Source organism: Aquila chrysaetos, chromosome 1, assembly GCF_900496995.4.
Source record: "Aquila chrysaetos chrysaetos chromosome 1, bAquChr1.4, whole genome shotgun sequence".
NCBI classification, from domain to species: Eukaryota; Metazoa; Chordata; class Aves; order Accipitriformes; family Accipitridae; genus Aquila; species Aquila chrysaetos.
In genome coordinates, this window is record NC_044004.1 from 28026158 (window position 1) to 28051133 (window position 24976).

General features: G+C 41.8%; 1 protein-coding gene across 1 annotated transcript in view; it reads right to left on the reverse strand.

Moving 5' to 3' along the window:
- The window catches only part of KCTD8 (potassium channel tetramerization domain containing 8), a 102807-nt gene extending 87646 nt beyond the window's left edge, over positions 1–15161 (reverse strand). Inside the window, exon 1 of the mRNA XM_030025309.2 lies at positions 14262–15161. Coding sequence (XP_029881169.1) covers positions 14262–15105 — 844 coding nt within the window. The 5' untranslated portion in view covers positions 15106–15161. The remainder of the gene's footprint in view (positions 1–14261) is intronic.
- Positions 15162–24976: the final 9815 nt, after the last annotated feature.

Sequence of the window (24976 nt, forward strand, 5' to 3'; positions counted from 1 at the left end):
CTATTTAACATTCTATGGTTTTGAATTTGGGCCAGAAAGTCCTGTAAGAAACTGTCTCCTGAAGCATTTGTTTCAATTCTGACTACAAGTAGGACACACAAAGGTAAGTAAAAAGATAACATAAAGCTAAGGCTTTGAAGTTTGTGATTTTTCAGAATAATCAGAATTTACAGCTCTCTAGCATCTACTTCATTTACCTGCAGCAGTTCACTCTTCCTTTTCTGAGAAGAGATTTCAAATAGCCAATGCCAACTTAAATCACATCAGAGAAGAGAATCACAGGATAATTTAGGAGGTCTCTAGTCCAACCTCCTGCTCAAAAGCATGGTCAGTTATGAGGTCAGACCAGGTTATTGGGACTTGATCCAGACAAGTCTTGAAAACCTCCAAGGATGTACAACGTGCACAGCATCACTGCACAGCCTGTTCCAACGCCTGACTGCCTTAATGGGGGAAATGTTTTTCCTTTTATCAAGGAACTTACAAATCTATTAAGAAGCTTGAAAGCTGAGAGTGTTATATGGCTACCACATGTAACATTTAATAGTCTTAATTTACTGATCCACAGTCTAATACCACATACCTTCTTGAATAGAAATTATGGCAACCCACTCTGAACCAGCAGTAATTATCTAGTAACTTGCAATACCCTTGCTATATGACTGCTTGATAATACAGTAAATAGCTTTTACCACTTTTGCTTTCACTGTTATAAACTGGTTTACTTGAGCAAATTAATGACTGAGATCTAACCACTGCTAGAAATCAAGGTGAACTTTGGTAAAATGTCAATTTCTGTATTGCTAAACCTCTAATATAACCACAGGATAAGGAAGAAGAGAAAAAAGTGCAGTTTATTGCCAGTCACAGAGGTGATAAAAAGAACTAAATTTTCCAAACCAGCAGCCTAAATTTAAATTTGTCTATCCCTGCTGCTTGCCCGTTACTCAAGGTGCAGATGGAAATTTTCACTGAACTTGAATGTATTTTCAGAAAATCCAGCCAAGATCACAAGCATTGATTTGGAGGTCAATTTTAGACTCATATTACTCTCAGATGTGATTCGTTACATGGTTCATTAAAAAGGATAACTATTTTTGCTAGGAGCCTCACTGTTGATGACAGAGGATAACTGATTCCAAAACCCATGTATTAAAATATTTTAAAAAAACCAACAGTGCATCTTCTCAAACTTCAAAATATTTTTACTGTTTTCAGAAAGTGCAGCTAAGCAACCAGCAAGCTCCTTTGTACCTTTTATGCATCATAAGCATGACAATATAGAAAGGCTTGCATACAGTCACATCATTAATATTAATTATAAAAAACCTGTTTTTATACATAGTCTAAAAAGCAAATAATTTTTTTCCAATTTTTTTTTTTCCAGGTTACCAGTTGCTTATAACAGGTGCTTTTTTTCCTCCATATTTTGCAGCCAAATGTAAAGAATATTTAGATTAACTGTATTAAATTGAAGATTACTATTAAATTTACACTGCTTCAGCAGCATGGTTGCAGAAACACAAACAGTGTGCCACACCACTGAATAAGTATTAGTTAGATGCAGCTCTTGCCTTACTGGTGTCTTTGACCAAGAACCCCTTGCTACTCCTGCATAAAAATAACTCAAGGAGTTATTTCTCATGTATTTTATGTTATAAAAAGTTCACAAATTTGTGAAAAACCCCACCCAGAATCATTGCTCTGGCATTTTGAGGCCCTGAAGCAGACCCGTGACTACGGCGCCTGGCCAAAGGTCCTTGGAGGACGCAGCTCTTGGCTGATTTGCCAGTATTCACAGAAAGCAGTCATGGCCACCACAGCGCCAGGCCCCAAGGGGACACCACCAGGCTGTACTGGCCCTGACAGAGCCCCTGGGGCTCCCCCAGCCCTGCCCAGGACCCCATTTTAGCCCCCCCTCTCCCCAGGCCCAGCAGTCCCCAAGGCCACAGCAGGGCCCGTCTCCGGCTCCCCCCAGCCCTGCCCTGCCCAGCCCCAGGCCCTGCCAAGCCAGGCCCACCCGAAAGCGCCGTGAGGCCCGCACGTGTTTTTGGCAGGGGTGAAGGATGTTCAGGCTTGCTCCTAAGTCCCTGTCGTACCCCGCAAATTGGGAAAGCACAACCGCCTTCGGAAGACGTGGACTCGCACAGGCTGTGCAGCTTTTATTCATCACATCCACAGCAACAGGATTTAGGAAGAAAGCACTGCCAGAAGTCAGTCACCAGGGATCTGATTAGACAGACAGCGTTTAACCTAATCTCCTCTACCACGAGCGCATTCTTCTTCCTGTAATTAAAGGCGATCACAGATGCAATTATTTAGGGGCATAATTCCACCAATTTAGACACCAAACTACTTCAGCGACAGGTGGAAAAGGTAAATAGTGAAAGGATGGGAATGAAAATGTGATCATTGTTATGACTGGAGGCTAGATTACTAGGCAGCTAAAAGTCACAGGAAGATATAAACTTAGCAGTTTACGAGGTAAAACTTCAAAAATTTCAACAGTCCTCAAAATATCACACACTGAATAACTGAAACATTTCTGAAAAGTTTGTCCCTTCTATCCTGAAGAATTACAGGATTATTTTGAAGCCAGAGGATATCACTATCTGTTACTCCAGATGTTTTTTGGGGAGCAAAACCACATAGACTTTGTCTATCTCTGTCTATAACATTTAGAAACGTTATATTCATTTATTACATCCCCAGAGACACACTGACAGCGTGAAGAAATTTCATAGGAAAAAGAAAATTATCAGAACTATGTGTTTGTGAGCTATGACAACACTACAAGAGGTAAACATGCACAGCTTTCCGCGGGACAGCTAACAGAGAAAACTAAAGTCTACAAGTACTGGAAAAGTAAAAATTCCAAGCAGGATTGCAAATTACAGTGGTCTTAGTTATATTCTTTATGTAATTTTGGTTTACTCTTTTTAATAAGATAAGGCTTATCTACACATACAGATGCTGACAGTTCCTGCTCCAAAAAGGGGTACTTCGAATCTGTAAGTCATTCGGAAAGGCAGGTGTGGGATTTGACACCAAAATTTTGGAAGTAAGAGAGGACAGACACAGCCTTACTTGAACAGTGGTCCCATTCTATCTTGCATCATAAATAGCTGCATTATTTTGTTCTTTTTTGTTCCCCTTGAAGTCCACATAGCTTCAGCAATATTGATCACACTTTTATAAGGCTGTATATTGGTATTTTTAGAAGGACGGAATGAGTGATATTTATATTCCAAAACACTGGAAAGAGACAAAAATAGGTGGAATGGCAAGAGTAGCCATGCCTCCACTTTGTTTCAGATCAGCTCAAAAGCCACAGTAAGCATTAACAACAGAAATAGTAACAGCTGTCTGAAGAGAACAATACTCAGAAGTGACTGGCTATAAATGGGTGACTGTGAGAAGAAAGGGAAAGAAAATGTGTTTATTAAGAAAAACTAGCAAAAAGTGTTGTTTAGTATTAGTCTTTTCCCACTGCTTTACACTGACTAAATTGTTGGCACTCTGTTTTACCGACTTATTTTATCTGCCTTCTAACACTTTTGTAGTTGATTTTCATATTATTTTGTATTCATGAGTTTCAGTGAGAATGAAAGAACCTTGGATTAAGAACCAGAAGCATTAGAGAATACTTCTGTATACACAAAATATACATTTGTCATTACTCTCATAGTTTTGCGTGTATGGTGGTTTTAATGGGGATTTGAGTAACAGACAGAAAACAAAAATCTGGTATAATTAAACTGTTAGTAAGAGGTTATGAAAGTAACTGTTTTGCACACAATTTATTTATATAATCATGTATATATGCAATTCTGTTCTGGGCCTTTTTTCCTCCTATTATTAAACAAATATAAAGAGCTTCACAGATACCTGAGACATATATAAAATATTCACTGATAAAAAGGCTTTAGAATGATAGTACACTTTTAATAATTTCCATGGATGTATTGGGTTTGTGTGGCAAGTTTTGGTAGCCAGTGGGGGACTACAGGGGTGGCTTCTGTGAGAAGCTGCTAGAAGCTTCCCCTGTGTCCAACAGACCCAACGCCAGCCGGCTCCAAGACAGACCCGCCACTGGCCAAGGCTGAGCCCATCAGCAACAGTGGTACTGCCTCTGGGATAACAGATTTAAGAAGGGGAAAAAACTATGCAACAGCAATTGCAGCCAGAGAGAGGAGTGAGAATATGTGAGAGAAACAACCCTGCAGACACCCAGGTCAGTGAAGCAGCAGGGGGAGGAGGTGCTCCAGGCGCTGGAGCAGAGATTCCCCTGCAGCCCGTGGGGAAGACCATGGTGAGGCAGGCTGTCCCCCTGCAGCCCGGGGAGGTCCACGGTGGAGCAGATATCCACCTGCAGCCCATGGAGGACCCCAGAGCGGGTGGATGCCCCCAAAGGAGGCTGTGACCCCGTGAGAAGCCTGCATTGGAGCAGGCTCCTGGCAGGACCTGTCAACCCGTGGAGAGAGGAGCCCACCCTAGAGCAGGTTTGCTGGCAGGACTTGTGACCCCACGGGGGACCCACGCTGGACCAGTCTGTGCTCCTGAAGGACTGCAGCCCGTGGAAGGGACCCAGGCTGGAGCAGTTCATGAAGAACTGCAGTCCATGGGAAGGACTCACATCGGAGAAGTTTGTGGAGGACTGTCTCCTGTGGGTGGGACCCCACGCTGGAACAGGGGAAGAGTGTGAGGAGTCCTACCCGTGAGGAGGAAGGAGCGGCAGAGACAACATGTGATGAACTGACCACAACCCCCATTCCCTGTCCCCCTGTGCTGTGCTGGGGTGAGGAGGTAGGGAATCCAGGAGGGAGTGAAGCTGTGCCTGGGAAGAAGGGAGGGGTGGGGGGAAGGTGTTTTAGGATTTGGTTATATTTCTCATTACCCTACGCTGATTTGATTGGTAATAAATTAACTTAATTTTCCCCAAGTCAAGTCTGTTTTGGCTGTGATGGTAATTGCTGAGTGATCTCTCCCTGTCCTTATCTCAACTCAGGAGCCTTTTGTTATATTTTCTTTCTCTTGTCCAGCTGAGGAGGGGAGTGATAGAACAGCTTTGGTGCGTACCTGGCACTCAGCCACAGTGGAATACACTGACACAGTTGTAATCCTTACAAGAACCTCTAAACATCTACGTTCAATAAAACATAAAACAATTTAAGTATTAACTTAAGTTGCAGGAGACTGTTTACAACAAAATATGACAAGAGTCCCTGGGCACTAACTCATCTCTCTTTGGGAATATTTGTTAACACTGCTAAAGGGTAAAACCTGGTAAGGAAGAAAGAGAAAAGATAAAAATGCATCTGAAGGTTGTTGTTGTTTGCTTATATAAAAAAAAAATACTGACTGATTTCATTTCTGAATCATATCTTTCTGTTAATGCAAAGAGAACATCTCTTGTTTATTAATGTATTGTATTGTATTAATTGTATTAATTATTGTATTGTATAAGTATTGCATTAATACAATTATCATTGTATTAATGATAACACAACTGAATGTATGCTAAGTGAAGACCTGGAATACTTAATTTCATTAATAAAATTTAATGATGGCGTTGATTTCTCTGTTCAGTTTCTCAGCCGACTCCTTCTCCCCCCAAAGAGATGTGCAGCATATCTACTTCAACACATTAGTTATTGTTGCTGTGTGTACTTGCACTTGTGATCGAGTTGTCTCTGGATTGAATTATTCACAGGTTGGGGGTTTTTTTAAGTGTTGTAGTATTCCCTTCAAAAGGAAGTACTACTATTTTTTATTCTGTAAGCCACTCTAGTTTTTGTTATTCACTAAGTGCATGTCACTGGAACAGAAAACAGGTCAGGCACAGGGTACGTGACCCGAGCAGTGCAAAGCAAACCTGACGTGCACGCAGCCGGAGGCAGTGGCAGCCACCTAGAGGCAGTGGCAGTCCCCCAGAGGCAGCAGCCCCTGTCTCCGCACCTCCTTTGCTCAGAGCCCCTGCCATAGGGTTCAGCCATATGGGGAGCAATGAGAAAAAGAACAACTAAAGTTTGATCCAGCTACTCTTATCTGCAAAATGTTGATGAAGGAATCATCGCAGCAGCTCTAACTGATAACAGTCCTGACGCTGCTTATGGCCAGGCAGACCCCATAGGACAAAGAATGGGTAAACACACTGTTCCCTATCTTTGAATCCTGTTTTAAGCAACTTTGGAAAGACAGTATCGACATAGAAGTCATTCCAAAAAGAAGAAATAATATTTGCATAAACGTTTTTAAAGCATTGTATTCATCTTGTTGCTAGAACATGAAACTCTCATTAACACCACTGTGATTTTTACATATGTGTGGCAAAGTCCTGAAAATATTTAGAGATGTGATGATATAAATGGAGTGACACCTTGCAGAAAGATGCACTCTTTAATTTAAATATGTCTTCTGAAGCTAAACTGTCAAAATGTAGCAAACATGACAAGTTTTGTTACCACAATCTGGTAAAATGCAACCAAAATGGAGTGGCATTAGTTTCTACAAGTGCCATGAAAATTACAAAACATCTCTGCTTACCTCCTGCCAGGATTATGTGTACTAGAAACCATTAGGAAACCAAATAATCACTCATGTAATTTGAATTTCACTTTTATGTGAAAGACTAGACCAAGACTATTTGCTACTTCAGTCCCAGTGAAGGTCTATCTTTCAGCTGTGAATGGGACTTGAGTGTTAGTTTCATACACTGTCAGTCCCTATTTATACAATTAATCCCATTTAGGTTAAAGAAAAAAAGGAAAGGAATAAATTCACTGAATAATCCTGAATTTATATGAGGCAAAAGCTAAATGTGCAATGGCCATTACTGGTTTAAAAATAAAAAATAAAAATCATACAAAACATTTAAAGAAAAAGTACCTAAACTCTACTGAGAATGATAATTTCATTTTAGACATAGCACTTTTTTCTCCTAACATTTAGTCAATGTATGAATTTTGAAGTAGAGTATAAGTTACCTCTTCTCAAAAAGAACATGCAGTTTTATCAAGCTGGAGTGAACAACCTCCCCAGGAAATCCATTACGAAGCATTTGATTTGCTAAAGCAAAACGAAATTTGCCTAGTAATTTTTTTAAGGATTTTCCACTGGACTTCCAGTGGCTCAGTTTATAAAAGACCCATGATTTGAGTGCCATTAGTACTCTACCTGCTTCAAGAAATAAAGATCTTGTAAGCAGAAATGAAATAAAATAATCCTTGGATATAAAAATAACATCTGCTTGCCCCTTAGGATGTTAGCTGGTACAGTGACTCCAGCTTTTTTCAACAGTGATACCAAGTCAAATACCCACCAACCAAATAATCAGTCTGTGGCATGGAAAAGCCCTGCAGACATGACCTTGGCCAATTTAACTCTCTAACAGACTTCTTCCATGACTCTGGCAGTAAAGCAATTCAAAACTGGAGATAGAAAATCAGAGGGGAAATCCAGAGCATCGCTGTGCTATTCACTTCCCCTGCAGTGACACCCAGGATCTGCCTAGCTGCTGAGACACCACAGGGCAATGCTAAGCTGGCTGTGAGCTACACTGGGCACCACACCAGTCTCGAGCAGCCCAGTACCCCAGAAGCATGACACAGAGATACACACCACTTTACACACTTTCCTTCTTTGCCCATCTAAGTATCTGGCTCACCAAAGATCTCGCCCTTAAATTGATAACATACCAATTACTTCTGGTTGCTTTGTTCAGGCCATGCTGATGTTCAGCAGGACCAAGAAGAGGGTCTTTCCTGCTGCCACTTCTCTCCTCATGGCCCGTAGCATATTACTTTTGACATCTGTGAGAGCTGCCTGAGCAGCTTTTCATTTCTGGAGACCTATGTTTAAATGTGGAACTGTGGCAGAAAGAGGATAATGTGAGAATCGATGAACTCCCTCTTGGTGCAGTGCTTAGTGAATTTCGTTCGCCACACAAATTCTCATCACAGTATGATAAATGTGGTATTTGCTGCAAAGGAGAAAACCAGCAGTGAAATACCAGCCATATCATACTGAGAAAGCAAATATATTGCAAAATGTATTTTATTAGCAGTAATATTTTAATTTTAAATCATGTGCCTGGAACAATATTATATGGAAAACTTTTGTACACATAAATTCTGCGCTTGAACAGCAGATAACTAGAAGTTCATGTTGACAATAAAGAAAAAATAAAATACGATTTGCTTACCCTACTGTGGAAAAGTAAACATTTACCTGCAGCTACTAACATAAATCCTTGAAAATGTATGAAGTGATCTGACACCACAAAGCAGTTTTCCTGCAAAATATTACAGATCCAGCAAAGTCAGCTTCTCCAACACTGTCACTTTGTTCCCAAGTAATCCACAAGAAGTACAAGTATGGGATAATATCAAAACCCATGTGTTTCCACTTCCCGACATCAGAAATAACAGCTGCTTGTATCAAGGTGCTTATTGCTTATCTAGTATTGATCCTGGTATATAATATTGAGGATAGTTGATTTTGTCAGTTCATCTCTAATTTTACTTTTAAAATACTGCACAACAGTTTCAATCCTCAGCTCCAAATATTAAAGTGGCTCTACAGTACTTAAAAATATGATTTTATTGTAATAAGACCAGAAACTGGATATAATGATTAAAATCTGATCACAAATCATTGTATTGAGTCTTGTGTATTTCTACTGAAGCATAAGAAAAATCAAAAGCTTCTTGGCATAGTTTTTCACTGCAGTGGTGTCTTTACACCAGCTGTAGAGGAACACAGGTTGTTTTCATTATTTATTTATTAAAAAGCTGAATTTTTCCAACTTCTTTTTAATCTCATATTTTAAAATTATTCTCAAATAGAGTCTCTTGGTTGAAATGATGACTCACATCAGAATACCAGTTTCAGTAGTCTAGATTATCACGTTATGTCAAGTGGTGGCATAAGAAAGATATTCTCATATTAGTAATTTATGACTGTACACTTTGATTCATCCCTTTACATTCAGGGACACATATTTTGGAAGAATGACAAGATAAAGAGTAGTCTTTTATTTATTTATTTTTAAACTGTAGTAGAGCTGAGCTGGAATCATAAGGCAGAATATCCTGAAGTTTCATGTCAGTTTTCCAAAGTCACAGAACTGCCTACAGAATCTCTCTTTAAAGGGCTTTGCTCAATAGTCCTACCAGAAACAACATTCCTAGATCTTGATACTGCCAGAAATCTCAAGCTTTTCTACACTGTGCTTGTGATACTGATTTAATCCTTCATGACTGCCTGTAGCACCAAAAATTTGTACTCTAATCTTTGAGGCTCTGGTTCAGGCTCAAAGTAAATTGTCCAGCTTTACCTTAATGTACCACAGAGAAGCAATACCCTTGTTTTACTTTTGTCTTGGTCTCGTTTCTCTCCTCAGCCTAGCACGTTTCAGATATATTTGTTCCATATAAAAAAAACCATAAAAAAATAGCACAGACATACTCCACGTAGCAAAAACTCCACCAAATAAGCAGTGATGGATGGAGAGCAGCTTGGCATGGTCACAGAAACCACATGCAGGATGGCTTTCATACTACTCTGCCCTCAGAAGAGCAGTTTAGGGTTATCTGCCGACCCACCCTCCCCTCGCTATCCCAGTGGGATGTTTAACTGGATTTGGCATTCACAGAGCAACTCAAAGTATTTTACATACATGTTTGTTTCCCATGTTTGAAGTGTCACCCTCTGTTTTCTTCTCCTTTTTATTGCAAAACCACAAACAATGCTTGTTGGGTTTTGTTATTGTTGTTGTGGGTAGGGTTCTGGCGGGGTTTGGTGGTAAGCTTTTGTTTAAGTTTTTAGGGGGATTGGGTTGTTTTGGTTTTTCAAAATACCCTCTTGTTTCCCAAAAGTTCATTGCTTCCAACTGCTTATTCCCCACTGATTACAAAATTATTATCACTTGTTTATGACAATTTCCACAGCAACCAATATAATCTCAGAGTGCTGTGACTTCAAGTGGAAAATAAGCACCATAAATTCATGCAAATGTCACCTGTTACAAACAAAAACACGAGACAAGGAAACAGAAATTGTCACATATGAAAGAGGAGTGTCAAAACAGAATACACATCAAAGTTTTTTCATGAAATATTACTACATTCTTCTTACAAGAAACATGTCAGTTCAGCACACAGACCTTCCAGCTAAGCACCATGCTCTCAACACCCATAAGTCAGATTTTGTAGCAGATGTTAAATGTAAAATCCATTAAGACCAATTAGATTCTACAGAAGAAAAAAATAGTAATAGCATGCACAGGCAATCCTGCATTACATAGCAGTACTGAGAGATACAGGGAACCACAGAAAAAAAACAAAAGCTTGAAAATGTAAATCACACCCTTTCCTCACAAAGACACCAGCTAACAGAAGGTAGGTTACATTGCCTGCAGCCATGTGAAGCAAGGTCTCCTGGCTTCTGGTCTCCTGTCTCCAGCTAGAAGCAACTTTTGTGAAGGCCATCACCTATTGCACACCAACAGGTAATTAATCAGTGGTCCTCTATGGCAGCTGGAAACTGAGCAGCAGAAGAGTTTGAGCCTCTTTCCCAAACTGCATATGCATTTCATGTCGTGTTAGCTGACCCAAGTCATCCTCACGTGCATTAAGGTGAGAGCTTCAATAGCATGAAGCCAAGCTATCAGAGGGGGGAAAAAACAAACAAACAAACAAACACACACCAGGCAAAGTCTGTGATACAATCTAGCAGAGCCTTTTCACTACCACATAAAAATTTACTCCTTTTATTGACCATTAAAAGACAGGATTTGTAACGGACACATGGAACAGATCTGTGAACACTTTTCAGAACTAAGCCACCAATGCAAGCTGCAAGTTAAATTATGGCTGCGTAGTAATTGTGTAGAGAAATGAAGCTGTCATTGCATACATGATAGCTTGCACACCACTGGGGTCAAAGAACCTAATGTTTTTTATAGGAATTATGCATACTAAGAAGGGAAGCCTGTCTCTGTACTTGTCAGGACATGTTGCCAAAGGCTGAAGCATTACTTCCTGGTAAGCAGTTTCAAACAGCCTCTGGTTCTTCAGTCAGAATTAGTCTACAACAACCAATCCATCCCTAGATATTAAGGAATTCATAAATTAATTAAATATATATGTAGTATCCAAGGTGAATTTCATCTGCCAGAACGTTTAAGAATATAAAGTATTTTCCATTTTTTAAAAAAAGTGATAGATGGTCATTTCAATCAAAATACCTACCAAAGTTTTGAGAGATACTAGAAACAGACTTGAAATCTGTTCCACAAACCATAAATGAAACCTTTGGCCTTCAAACATTCCTCAGTAGCTCTCGGTGAGAAACTCATTCAGCTACTCATGGTCTAAGGAAATGGGTGGAATGCATATATCCTCATAGATTTTTCTAATCACTTTGCTATCTACCATTACTAGAAAACAGAGTTGTCAACAAGTCCTCAGGAGAAACTGTGAAAGAGAAGTTTGTGTGGCCGCTATAGAATTACAGACCAACAACTAATACAGTTGCTGGTTGCAGATCCTCATGCTGTGAATAATAAATGCAAATGAAGCTAGGGGTTTTTCCAGTGGAACATAAAACTAGGTTTCTTCTCTGCTAGCACCAAATTAACTCTCAAGCACTGGCCAAAATCAGAATAGGCTCCCCAAAGTTTTTTTGTCACGATATTTTTGTCTGTGAGGCACAGTCCAAGGTTGGACATTCCCCATGAGAGCTCTTGAAATCAGCAACCTTCCAACCAAAACTGCCTGCTTTCTGGGGTTCATGGGGACCTGTGGCAAGGAACAAATCAAAAAGTGACTGCTCTTCTCTGTGTATTAAGCTCTTTTTGTGAGTGAGGAAGGAATACGATCCTGGATAATGCTGTTGGAGAGCCTACAGCCAGTAGCCCTGACCACTCTTCTCACCCCTGGTGCAGAGCACTACGGCTTCCAAGGTTTGCTCTCCCTTCAATGGATTCTCGTGCAGCAGTCTGGCAAAGCAACGGCAAGCACCCAATCCATCCGGGGCATTTAATAAAGTATTGTTTTATCAACAGTCTCCATCAATTGGACATTTAGTCAGTTTAAAAAAAAACAAACAAACAAAACTAAAGCATTACTTCAGGCATTGTGCTTTGCTTGTTTCTCTTCCCATTTCGGTGATTTTTTAAGTTTTGTCCCCATGTTGCTATATTTCAGAAAAATCTATCTAACCATGCAAAAATGTATAAAATTGTTAAACAGAAAAGTTGCTAAATGCGTAACACTTTTCATCTTTTCAGCCTACTTTTATCTCAGCCATTTTTTGCACTCGAAAGTCAAAAAAAACCAAACACACCTAAAAACATTAAGCAAGACCATAAATTGATACAGTTAACTGAAAATTTAAGTAATTAACTGTTTTACTCTTTACAACATTGTAAGCTGCAAGACTAAAAATTAAAACAAAAATCATGATGTACAACATCCAATTCATCCCTGGCATGATTCCACGTAAATCAGTGGTATTGCACCAGGGATTAATTTGGAACACTGATTTGAATTACAGCACTGTTCTGTACAGTAACCTCATCATAACACACAGACAAAAAAATAACCCAAAACAGCAACAGCATTACAAACGCACACAAAAATTATGCACCTACAAATCTAGTTCTGAGCAAACAGAATAGAGTACTTCATAGTCTTGATAATAACAATAAGGAATTTCTACTATTTAGAAAATCAGTATGTCCATTTTTCTCAGAAAGGAGATTTAATAATCATGTAAAATACTTGACAAAAGTCCACCCAGAAGAATGTAAAGCTCTACAGCTCAGTTTTTACATATCCTAATGAAACATGACTGGCGATAGGTTATGCAATGAATCTTCAAAAACTGTTTTAATATAGTTTTGAAGATTGAAGTACTTAAGTCTGCTCAGCAAAGGGTGGTCACCACCTGTATAATATCCAGCAATGTAAACTATTTAATGAATTTCTCCTCTGAGCAGAAAACCCTTCACATTTCCCTCCTCTCTGAAATACCATACCCAGGTCCAGTTCTGAATGCAAAACAGGTTGCTTCTGTTTAGCTGCCCTATTGGTGAAGTTAGTTAGAGGCTGCATCTCCCACCTCACCACAGAGACAGGCAGATGCTCTACCAAAGCATCACCCCTGCGCTCAGGGAGCGCGAGACCACGCAGCAGAGGCAGGAGAAGAAAGAAGTGAATGGAGAACACCTCTCTCTTCCACAGGCTAACCCGACTCTCAAACGCATCTGTAATGTTTAAGGCTGCCTCTGCCTTCCAAAGACAAATCTCTGCCAGGGGCCGGTGTTCTCCATCCAGCTGTAGTTTCATTACCCGAAACCACTGCCCAGCCAGTGCCCTACATAGCACTATGTACTTTGCTAGATTGGAACTCATTCGTCATCACTCGATTTTTCTATTTGCGAGTGACCTGGAACCTTTGAGGCTACCCACAGCCAACTAGCGAAGTTGCTTAGGAGCCGTGCACTGGCTACGGAGTGGTTTATTTTCTTTTTTCCGCCTTTTTTTTTTTTTTCCCATCTCGAGCCAGACTGTTTCTTGCTCCTCGGGATGTTGGCTGCGCTCTCGCTGCCCCTTCCCTGCCGGAGGCCGTGCCCAGGCGCAGTGCGCTCACTTGGGAAGGAAACGCAGCGATAAAATATTAAAACCCTTCCTCGCTCGGGGCTCCGCTGTTGCAATCTCCGCACCGCCTCGCTGCGAGGGAGCGCCGCAAGCCTCCGCGGCGGAGCCCGCGCCGTGCCCGCACCCCCCCGCCCGGCCAGCGGGGCTGGGACCCCCCCGCCGCTGCCGCCGCCGCAGCCCCCTGCTCCGGCACCGGCGCGACGCCCCCCTGGGAGACCCCGACACGGGGCAGGCGGTGGGGGGCGGGGAGGGGAGTAGGTCCTCGCATCAAAGGTGGGAGCAGCCCCGATTGCTCCAAGGAGAGGGGGGAGCTGCTCCCTCGCCGCGCTCCGGACGGAGCATTAGGCAGCCCTGTCCGTCCCCGTCCCCCCCCCCCCAAATGCACAAAACAAAATTTGAACGGTGGCGGTGACAGCGCCGAATGAGAAGGGAAAGGGCGCAGCCCCAATTTCTCTCGAGCTACATGTTGCTTTGGGACAGCAAGGGTTCAGGGGGGGAGAACGGGGGATACACATAGATGTACTTTTAACTGCGCCTCGCCTTGCGCCCCCCCTCCCGGGGACGGGGGGGGGCGGCAGGGGCGCGGGCAGCACTTACTGAAGAAGATGTACTCGGTGTAGCTGCTCCAGATCTTGTCGTCCCTGTACTGGTTGATGAAGGCGGCGGTGCCGGTGGAGTTGCAAGCCACCATGTGGAAGCCCGCCTCGGAGAGCCGGTCGAAGGCTTGCTCCAGGTAGGTGAACTTGAGGTAGAAGCGGGAGGTGTACTTCTCGGGGGGGCGGTCGGGGTCGCGGCTCTCGTTGAGGGTCTCCCCGAAGACCTCCTTGGCCAGGGCGATCCTGCCGCACACCATGATGCGGGCGACGCGGCGGAACTTGGCGTCCGCCTGGTTGTCCCGCACCGTGGTGTAGGAGCCGCGGTAGCCCACGGTGAGGAAGCCCGAGCGCTTGTCCAGCGCCGCCCGCTGCAGCCGGTCGCTGCTGCCCTGCGAGTTGCTGTCCTCCAGGTCGCTCTGGCAGCCCTCGTCGTTGAGCGAGCTCTGCTTGGTGACCTTGGGCGACAGCAGCTTCACCAGGTCGCCCAGCTGGAAGTACTCGGCCTCCCGCAGGAGCCGCTCCTTCTCGGGGAAGTGCTCGGGCAGCGCCAGCTGCTTGTCCCGCAGGTAATCCAGCACGTACCTGAAGAGGAAGCCGTCGCGGTCGATGAAGAAGCGCGCCCGGCTGTCCCTGGGCAGCTGGCGGGCCGCCGCCGGGCCGGCCCGGCAAGGGGAGAACATGGTGGCCAGCGTGCTGTCCGGGACGCTGAGCAGCGTGGAGTGCCTCGTCACGTACACCTGGCCCCCCACGTTCAGCTCCACCACCTCGGGGAACGGCGAGCCCGACGGCCCCGACACCATGTCGCTGATGGGCAGGATGCTGCCGCCCGCCTCCTTCAAAGCCATGGCTGCGAGCGGGCGGCCGCGAAGGAGGGTCTCCCTCCTAAAAAAGGCGGCCTCCCTCCCTCCCCTCCACCCACCCCACCCCTCCCCTTCTTCTCCACCTCCTCCTCCTCCTCCTCCTCCTCCTCCTCCTCCTCTTTCTTCCCCGGCGCGCCCGGAAGCGCCTGGACGGAGCCGCTGCTCCCGCCGCCCTCCGGCACGGCAGCGGGCGGCACGGCCCCGCGCCGCCGGCCCTCACCTGCCCCGCGCCGCCCTCTCGCTGCCCCAGCGGCGGGACGGGCTGGGGGCTGGCCCGGCCCGGCCCGGCCCGACCCGACCCGACCCGGCGCGGCCGGAGCGCTGCCCCTGCCCCTGCCCCGCCTCGCCCGGCCGCAGGCTCCGCCCGCCGGCGGCGGGGGGCGCGGGGGTCGGCAGCCGCGCTGGCCCTCAAGGCCGAGCGGCCGCCGGAGCCGGCTGCCACCTGGCAAAGCGCTGCCGCGCTGCCAGGCTCGGCCCAGGGAAGAGCCAAGCCCCTACCCCGGCTCCTCCCCTCGCCTCGGCTGGGTGGCTTTTTTGGTTCGCTTTGGATTCCCCCCCCCCAAAAAGAAAAACCCTCCCAGCCTCCCCCAAATCTCTCTGCCTCCCTCACGCTGTCGCTCCGGTCGGCACTTGCAGAGCGCTAGAATGATGGTCGTCCTTCCAAAAGTAGCATCCAGCAGGATGCATGTGACAGCGTTTTTCACCATCTTCCCTATATCATCATGCCTTTGCCATGAGGGAAGGGGGGGATTTAATTGAGGGCACAAATGAACCCGGTGTTCAGCTGCGCTCCTGGTACAAATCTAACAGGCCCTGGCGGGACACAAATGCTGTATTTGATGTCCTGCTGCTTTGCAGGGGCACAGCAGACTGGGATCTTGATTTTCAGAGGAGCTTAACGTGCTTTCTAGCTTGACAATGGAATGGGGGTGATTCAGAGCAGAAAAGAAAGTCAGCTGCCATTAGGATCCAGATGCCAGGCACAGCGTTTGATTTGGAACACGTTACTGTCTGGAGTCTTGGCTGTGAAGCAACTAAATTTGTACCCTATTTAAGCAGTAGATTTTTTAATTTTTATTTATTTGGTTTTAGCCAGAGTCACAACTCACCTGCATCCAGATTTCTGATGCATGTACTTTCAGGCTGTGCTGCTGGAATGTGTTAGAGCACAGACTTGTGCCCATGTGTTGGATGAGAGATGTACGATTGCTCTTGCCAGTAAAAACTGAGGCCTAAACCTGACTGCATTTCTTTGACTACCAGTGCCGGATCTAAGTGTGACTCTGTTGTGCTGGGTGGTTCATGCGTGGGAACACTTTAGCTTTGGTTTTTATAATCCATTAAAGGTTAAGGTTTCAACCCTCAGTTGTGCCACATAGAGGCAGGAGCCCAACTTGTTCTTCATTTAAACAAGGGGCACTTCAGGCCCTGGGGGTAAAAGTCGCCAGTTTGCAGGCAGATTACCTCCTCACTAGTGTGCGCCGATCTAGACGACCAGTCATCCAAAGCTTAGTCACGTTCTTTAAACTACTCGTGTAGACTTCTCACTTTTAAAGCAGTAACGTAGACGTCTCTACAGCACTTCATCCCACGTATCTTAGATACCTCTTTCAAGGTGGGATGAATCGGTCTACGGTGCTACCTTCCTCCCTCCATTTGCTATAGACAAACCCTAAATCTGTGCTTGGAGAGAACTCCTAGCTTTTGCATGGCTAATGCTAGGGCAGGCACATCTGCCACCCACCCATTGGGTGGGGAGTGTTGGAAAGACAGAGCAAAGACTCCTAGAAAAGGAGATATGTTATGCTTCAAACATAAGAAATACGTGGAAGTGAAAGGGCTTGTAACAGAGAACAAATGTGCAGGAAAGATTTCTGCAGTGCCCCTTCTTGACCACTTACTGACACCGATTAATAGTTTTGAAAAGGGGGATGACTGTAAGAAACTAAGTAAAATTCTCTTTCTTTCCTTGGTTATTTTGTTTGAAATGCTCTTAAAGGTCAGAAAGATCATTCAAACTGCTGAGCAACAAGAAAGCAGGGCATCGTTGTTTACTGACCATTCTGTCTTATGTTTCTTTAGGTTCAAATCCTTAAGACACGAGAGGAGACAGTTTTCATTGTCTTGTTAGTGACTGTAGGGGACATTGTTTCTCCTGAGGACTCAGTTGAAATGTTTCTGCTGATTTCTAAGGGGACAGATTTCATGTCCACCCTCTTCTGTGTAATATGGAATAATTGTTTGCCCATGTCTAAGACAACTCATGCCAGAGCACTGCATAGATGTGCCACTGCAGCATCGCACTGATGAGCAGCACTGAGCTATTGCTATACCCAGTGTGGTGCCATTAGCAAGGGGACAAATGCATTTCTTTCTTATCTCCAGAAGCCCATAGCAGCAGCTGAACTGTATCTTAAACCTTCTCCCTACTGACTTGTGTTTGTAAGGGTATGTAATCTAAGGATATGTAGCTTGACAAACGTTAGAGTGAGAACATTTACCACATAGGATTGCCCAAGTTTGGCTGTCGCATGGAAGTCATGCATAAAATAAATGTTAACATATTACTCAGGGAAAGAAGAAATTTCTTCTCAGGATTATCAGGGAAAGAAGGGAGAATCAGTGCTTCACTCTTTGTAGGCTCAACAGTCATTGCCTAACACACTTGAAAAATCTTTATACCAAATGCTTGCAGTCACTTCTGTATTAAGCTCCTGTATGCTGCCTGTTATTTGGCCTGCTCGTGGTTTCCTCTGTGAATAGGTATATGCTAGGCCCCACAATGTCTTTGAGTTGATGAAAAAAGCTCATATAAACTCCATAGGTAATTTTTCATCAGAACGGGCAGAGAGAACATATTTGTGCTCTATGGGGTAAGAAGCATCATCTTACACGCTTATATTATGTGCAGTGCAACAGCGTCCTGCAGTGCCATTTGAGTGAAGTGTAAGGCCAGTACAATGGGAACAAGTAAATCTGCAAGTACATAAGTAAATGTCCTTAAGCTTCAGATATGTGAGGATTTCTAATGCTTAAAGCAGAGGAAAAAAAATGCAGGTGAAAATCTGCCATGATCCATTTCCTTATCTGCGGGAATGTTTTGAGATAGGGCTGAAGACTTCATATAAGGGAGAATTTCTTTTGGAGATTCCTTTGGGTAGGCACACTGGTGCAAGCAGCAGGCAACAACAACTCCTCCTTGGAAAGCAGCCTGGAGGGGCACAGGCAGGACATGTTCCTCCGCAAAAAAACTTCTTTTTGCTGTAGTCCTTCCTGCCCTGGAGTCAGTCAGTGTGCTGGTTTGACCAGGCTACATGATAAATCTAGACTTACCTGAGAGGATCATGCTGAGAGAGGGGGAAACAACAGAAAGGATGGTCAGGAAGATCACCCAGACCACATCATGTAGATCAACCAGGTCATCCTTATGAAAAATTCATGTAGATAAAAGTACGCATTTACTGCTGCTCAGACTGTCCAGTTCTGAAATGGAAATTAGGATATCAGGAATTAATACATTTACTCAGCGTATCGCTCAGTCAGGTTTTGAACCGATACACCCAGCAAAAGGTAACATTTTTTACATTTTAAAAATGTTTCAGTAATCTCTTGTGAAATTGTACTTGGTAAAAACTGTTAAATAAAACATTTAGGGTTTCTGAGAAGGAGAGACGTGGAAGTGAGCACTTCCTTCACAAGAGACTTATTTTAAAGAAACCCTTCAGCATTATTTAAAAAAAAAAGTGTTCACTAATACAATCCAAGGTGATTCCTGCCATTACAGTCTTATTTTTTAATGTCATTGGAGATCATGAAATGAAGGATACATAACCAGTTTTCAAATTAAATTGTAAAATACATCTTATTTCTCTACTGAAAATGAACAACAAAGTAGAGGATAACGTGTAGGAGAGGAACAAACACTGAAATTGGACACTTAATTGGAGGTTCTTAGAGACACAATTATGAAAATTCTGTAATCCTGGCAAGTGAATAAATTAGGTGGATTTTTTTAGCAAGGAAAAGATTCTTCTGGCAGTTTCCAGTGAAGTCGAAGTGTATTGTTCCTTTGTCCTGAACTGCAGGATCAGGCAGGAAGAGTAGTTCATCATGCAGAAAAAGTTCCAGATGATTACTATGAGCAGGTCTGCAACAATTAGGGAAATCACCTAATAAGCTTTAAGATGCTTATGTTGTCTGTCAAAAAGTCATCAGCCCAAAAAATGACACTAAAATTGTAGACAAGAGTGTGACAAACTGCCATCAGAATCATACTTCTAACACTGGTGTGGTCTGGATCAGTAAGCCCTAAAAGTCTTGGCCACTTTCATGATTCTCTCCTCCTTTTGGTTGTCATTTCTGTCATTTTCCCCATTATTAATATTTTCCTGTTGCGAATTCTTAGGTCTTACTTGTTCCTTTACATCTTATTCTCTGTTGGCAGCAAAGCATCATTCCAAAGAAATGGCTTTTCTAAAGAGTCTGAGCTTGTCAACTTTTCCATCCACCTAACAGTCATCATTTCAATATATATGTTATGTTTGTTCCTTATTAGCTCTTCTCCATACCACATTTTCCTTCTAGTCCCTAAATTCATCTTTATTAAACCTGAAAGGTATTTATTTGTAATGTTGCCTTATTCTAAAATGATTGGAACTCTGTCCTACAAGAATTTAGAAATAATGTTTTTATTTATGTAATTAATTCTCAGAATTAAAGGTAAGCACTCATACATGTAAAGTTAGTGCTGTGGGAATTTGTACATTCAGGACCTAAACAACATTGCATACATTTAGATTAGTATTATAGATTATTTAGTTGTACTGCTGGGACTGAAATCAGAAGAAATTAGTCTGCACGCTTGATTCTGAGAATGTGGTAACTTTCTTCTTTACAGTCCGTAGTAATTCATTGCTCCAATTTAAGTTGCATTTGAAACATAGCAAGAAGTTATTAAGGTTTCAATGATGCAATCTCAGGAAGAAAAGGTTTGGTGAGAAGTTCTGTCAGTCAGGTTAATCAAGAAAGAATTTAGCAAGTTTTGCTTCCCAAGGACTGGAAGTTTCAGTCACTAATAGCTAATGTATCCGTTTTCTGACAGTATTTACAGAGGTTACCACTGTGAAGTCAGCTCCACCATACTGTGGCTGAAGTGATTTGTCTGAATTATTCACGGCAACAGCTGCATTAGCTTTACCTGATGAGTTCTTTGGGTCCAGAGTAATTTATGAAAGTCAAAATAAAGCCTGTTCTTTCATACTGTAGCTGTTTGGAGTATTCCCTACACTATGCTACAATACCAAAGCAAAAACAAAAGAAAGAACAACCCCAGGAATTATAAGCCAGGCTAGTGTCATTAAAAATATTTCAATTATATTCTTTTATCCAAACGTACATGAGAAAAATTTGATATTTTATGTTATTGGATTTGTTCCATGAAGGATGCACAATTTCTTTTTCATCATTAAGATTAGCACTCAGAATTAGCATTCCCAAAGTACCTAGGCTCATTGTTCCTTTCCAGAGCAGAAATGTGTCTTCTATGTGAATTTACACTAACCTAAATCTAACTAAATTCTAACTTCCATGTATCAAACTCTACATTTAGCATATTCTGCATATAAACACCCCCATAGCAAGAATCTGTTATATCGCTGTTAATTAGGCCTAATAGCCTGAACAGTTATGCAAGTATATCCCGAGTATGACAATGACATTTTTCTCACTTTTCTCAGTGTAGGCCGTATTTACATTTGAATGTACTATTTTTTCCTCCTTCATTCATTTATCTTTTTAAAAAACATCTTTTAAATGTTGATCAATGTGAAGTGATCTCCATAGAAGTACTGCGTATTGATGTTCCGCTCAGCTGCTCATTTCTTTCTTATTCTCAAGCAGCAATTTCCCAGAGCCTACTAAAATGAACAGCTCGGTGGAAAAAACATATATATCTGGTACCATATTGTTTCATTATAGTGAAGTTAGGTTATATTTCATTAACACCTGGCTCCTGAATATTCAAGCATGTATTATGGTCATTTGCTATAGCAACAGATTTTATGTAATTATGTGCCTTTTTGCTGTCATCGGAACAGGCACTCTCATATTGTCTCGCTGCCACTTCTTTATGAACCTCAGTTGAATCAAATCCAGAAACCTCAGGTACTGATAGGACATAGGTGTAGTGGTACACACTTGTGTTGGAGCAGCTATAGTCTGACTGTAACTGTTCTGTCAATAAAGATTTTGATTTTCCTGTATTTTGATAGAGCCTACATAATCACAGTACCCTTTGGCTTCAGCGTGTGTTTGTGGTGTTCAGGAGTTCTGATAAGTAGGCACTTAATGTCTGAGTGGGTATATATCTACAGTCTAGCACATAGAAATTAATGCAGCACTGTTTATTTCAGGAACTCCCTACAGTAGTACAAATTATGGCTCCACTAAACTCAGTATAGATTTTTCCTGTTTGCTGTAGGTTATCTAATATTGGAATGGACCATCATAACGATCTTTTCCTTCTTCATTAAGGCAGAAAAGATCAAAGAAAATATAAGACACAATACTTTTTCAGTATAAGATTATGCTTGAGTTTTTAAATGCACAAAACCAAGAAATGTCATGTTTCTGGTAATACCCTAACTTGCCATATTGTACGTCGACATTTCCGTTGGTGAAGTGAAAAAGGAAGAGGAAATGTCGGGCATGGCTCCGATTCTGCAAAACACTTAAGGCCAGTTCTATAACAGACGATACAATAACCTACCCTGATTCATTGAAATTAATATCAGTGAAGTGCCTAAACAGGAGGTAAGTGCTTCAATACCATTTTGGCACTGGACATATAAACACTGTTGCAATCTTTGAAGAGCCCCATTGGCTATGATGAGGGCACTGATCAATGTGAAAGTATTCACATGCGATGCAGGATCAGAAATTATACTAAGTCTTTCCTTCTGTGTCAGTTATACTGACATTTCTTTAGTATGAAACAATATTTATACAGAGCATAAAATAATAATTCATAATGCTTTAGAGCTTACTGTCTACTCATTTAATTCTGCAAGAGACAAAACAGCATAGTAAAATATGAATATTTATTTGTAACTTCCATATATTTTTTTCTTCTTTCTTTGTGTACTTGATACTTTCTTCCTGATGTTCCACTGAAGAACCAAATAGGAATATAAAGATAGAATTTCTTTGTCATGCAGGGGACTGCATTTACAAAAGAAAGCTGCAAAGGTATTATAATGATAAATTAAAGATAGCTTTAAAAGAAAAATTATGAAAGTGACAAGGCTCCATAGAATAGCACAGTAAATTAACACATGTGAATGCAAAAGTCAGTAGTAGTACTAATAACAATGTGCATTTGATTTTGCAGCCAACCAAATTGTTGTCACTATCAAAACAGTATTAATAAAAGCCATAAAGGAAAAAGAATAAAGTAAGATATGTAGTGGTAGCTGCCCAAAAGGATTTAGAGATGGCTGCCTCCCACGTCTGAGAAGACAAAAAAAAAAAAAAATCAGGATTTTCACAGCTGTTAGGGAAAATAAATAGACAAAAACAGACAAATGAACACATAACACTGCAAAAAAGCTTATTTCAGTTGAAATGCTGTACCACTTTTTTTCACTTACTGTCATGTTGATAGTTTATAACTGTTCTATGTTGTGATTGACAGACTTGGGTTTTTTTGTAAGGAACAAACATATTAACAGGCATCTATATAAATATATATATATTCTTTATGTTAAAGTATGGGATGTAAAATGCTGTTAATGCCCTGTACATAACTACTTCACTGTTACAAGGTTTTATATCAAAATAGGTAATTGTATTATATATATATATTTAAGATATTAAAAGTCACCCAGCTGCCCTGTCTACTGTGAATTACTCCTTCAATTCCTGCTGACCCTTTCTGATTTAATATATTGAATGGGGGAGGAAAGACTTCCAGAAATTATCTAAGTGCATCAGTAACTCAGGGGTTTTTTTTGTATTCTGCTGTTAGAAGAACATCTTATGATCAATAAGGTAGTATCTTATACTCAGCTGAACCTAATCAAGCAAACCCGATCTTTCCTGAACGTGGCCTCTCTAACAGATATGTACATAGAGAAGATGAAAACAAAAAGATAGAGTAAATGCTAACAGGAAAATGTTTGGGGTTTTTTTGTGGTGGAAATGTGCTATATAAGATATTGATGGGGAATTTATAGACATTAATATACAGTAATGTAAGCTCAATAACAAAAGGCTGTTAAAATGCCTATGTAAAAATGGAAAGAAGTCTAACAAAGTACGTAGGAGAATGAGAGAGATAGTCATATGAAGAAAAGTAGGATATTACGGGCATAACTTAAATCTGGCTCGAAGATTACATTAACTGGGCTATTAACAATAAAAGATACAGATTAGATGAAGCCAGCAGAAATGTGGAATGGGAAGTCTGTGAAATGGGAATCCTGTGCCTTCCTTATGAGCAACAGCCCTTAGGAATGAGACTATTTCATCTCCTTTTACTTTGGGGCAGAGAACTTGGAGAATGGTAAAAAATGTTGTCATACCAGCTTAAATCAGCCAGCAAATTCAACGTGGAGAGGAGATGTTTGGGTTTTCCTTCCAGCTGGTCCACTCCATGCTATGAGAAAAGGCAGAGGGGAGTCAAAGGCTTTCCTTCTGCATGCTTTCCTATGGCAGGTGTTTGTACGGGCATCCATTTGCTTGTTCCTTGAGCAAAGAACAGTGGTGACCTGGTCATTCCTAAGGCTGCAGTGTCGTTGAATTTGGCTGTCAGGGTTGAATTTGAATTGGTCTCAGAGAACAAACTAGTTACAGGAATATGCTATATTTCGCCTTCTGCAGAAACAACAGCTCGAGTGTGAAATGACTGAGGAAATGAAAAGGCATCTGGAAAGGTCAAGAGAGCTGTAGGAGTAATAGGAGGTTTTCTTAACCTAGTCATAGATTTGAGAGAATCAAGTGGAAGAAATGAAACTGGTAGTATATGTCTAGAGATAAAACATGGCTGCTATTTTCTACATAATAAGTTTCAAAGTACTTTTAGAACAAATACTGCTGAGAATGACAAAACCCACAAATATGGAGAAGTAAGTATTCAGGATGTCAAGCATAAACCCCGGATTAAAAGAAAAAACAGGTGAAACAGAGGTGTGTCCTATTAAACATCAAATCAACATGTTTCAGGAACTAATAATTAAAATCCAGTGGGTTGAGGTACTAGCGAATACAAAGAGATTTCAATACAATTATTGAACATACTAAAGATACTTAGTGCTTCAAGCAGGTAATAAATGTAATGTAAATACCTATACATAAAGTACTAATGAAGTATTAACACAGAATTAAGAACATGGCCAACTAGTTCTGGATTTGACTAATAAACATTGTCTTAACATTGGTTTCAGTTTTATGAAGTGCACTTCATATTATAAATCGTGAAACATTACAGGTGTTGCTCATTTTACCATCTGCTGGAAATTGGGAATTGAAGAACCGTATTTCTAAAACCCATAAATATTCAAATCTTCAAACTGACTTTTTTATACTTTATTTATTTATTCTTTGTGTAAGTTGCAAATCCATCTTAGACTTGTGGTTGGCAGCCTGTGCTCTGTCAGCTCTTGGGGTCACCAAAAGGCAACTAAAGTAAGCAGAATTAATGCTATGAGGTTGAAGTTTACTACACAGTAGGTCATACCCCCTTGCAGGGGATGTTAATCGAAAAAAGTTGAAACCACTACCTTAGCTAATATAAGATCTATCTTCTTCACAGTAGGTGTAAGTGGCCTACTTTTATCATCTCAGAGCTTTTTATAATGTA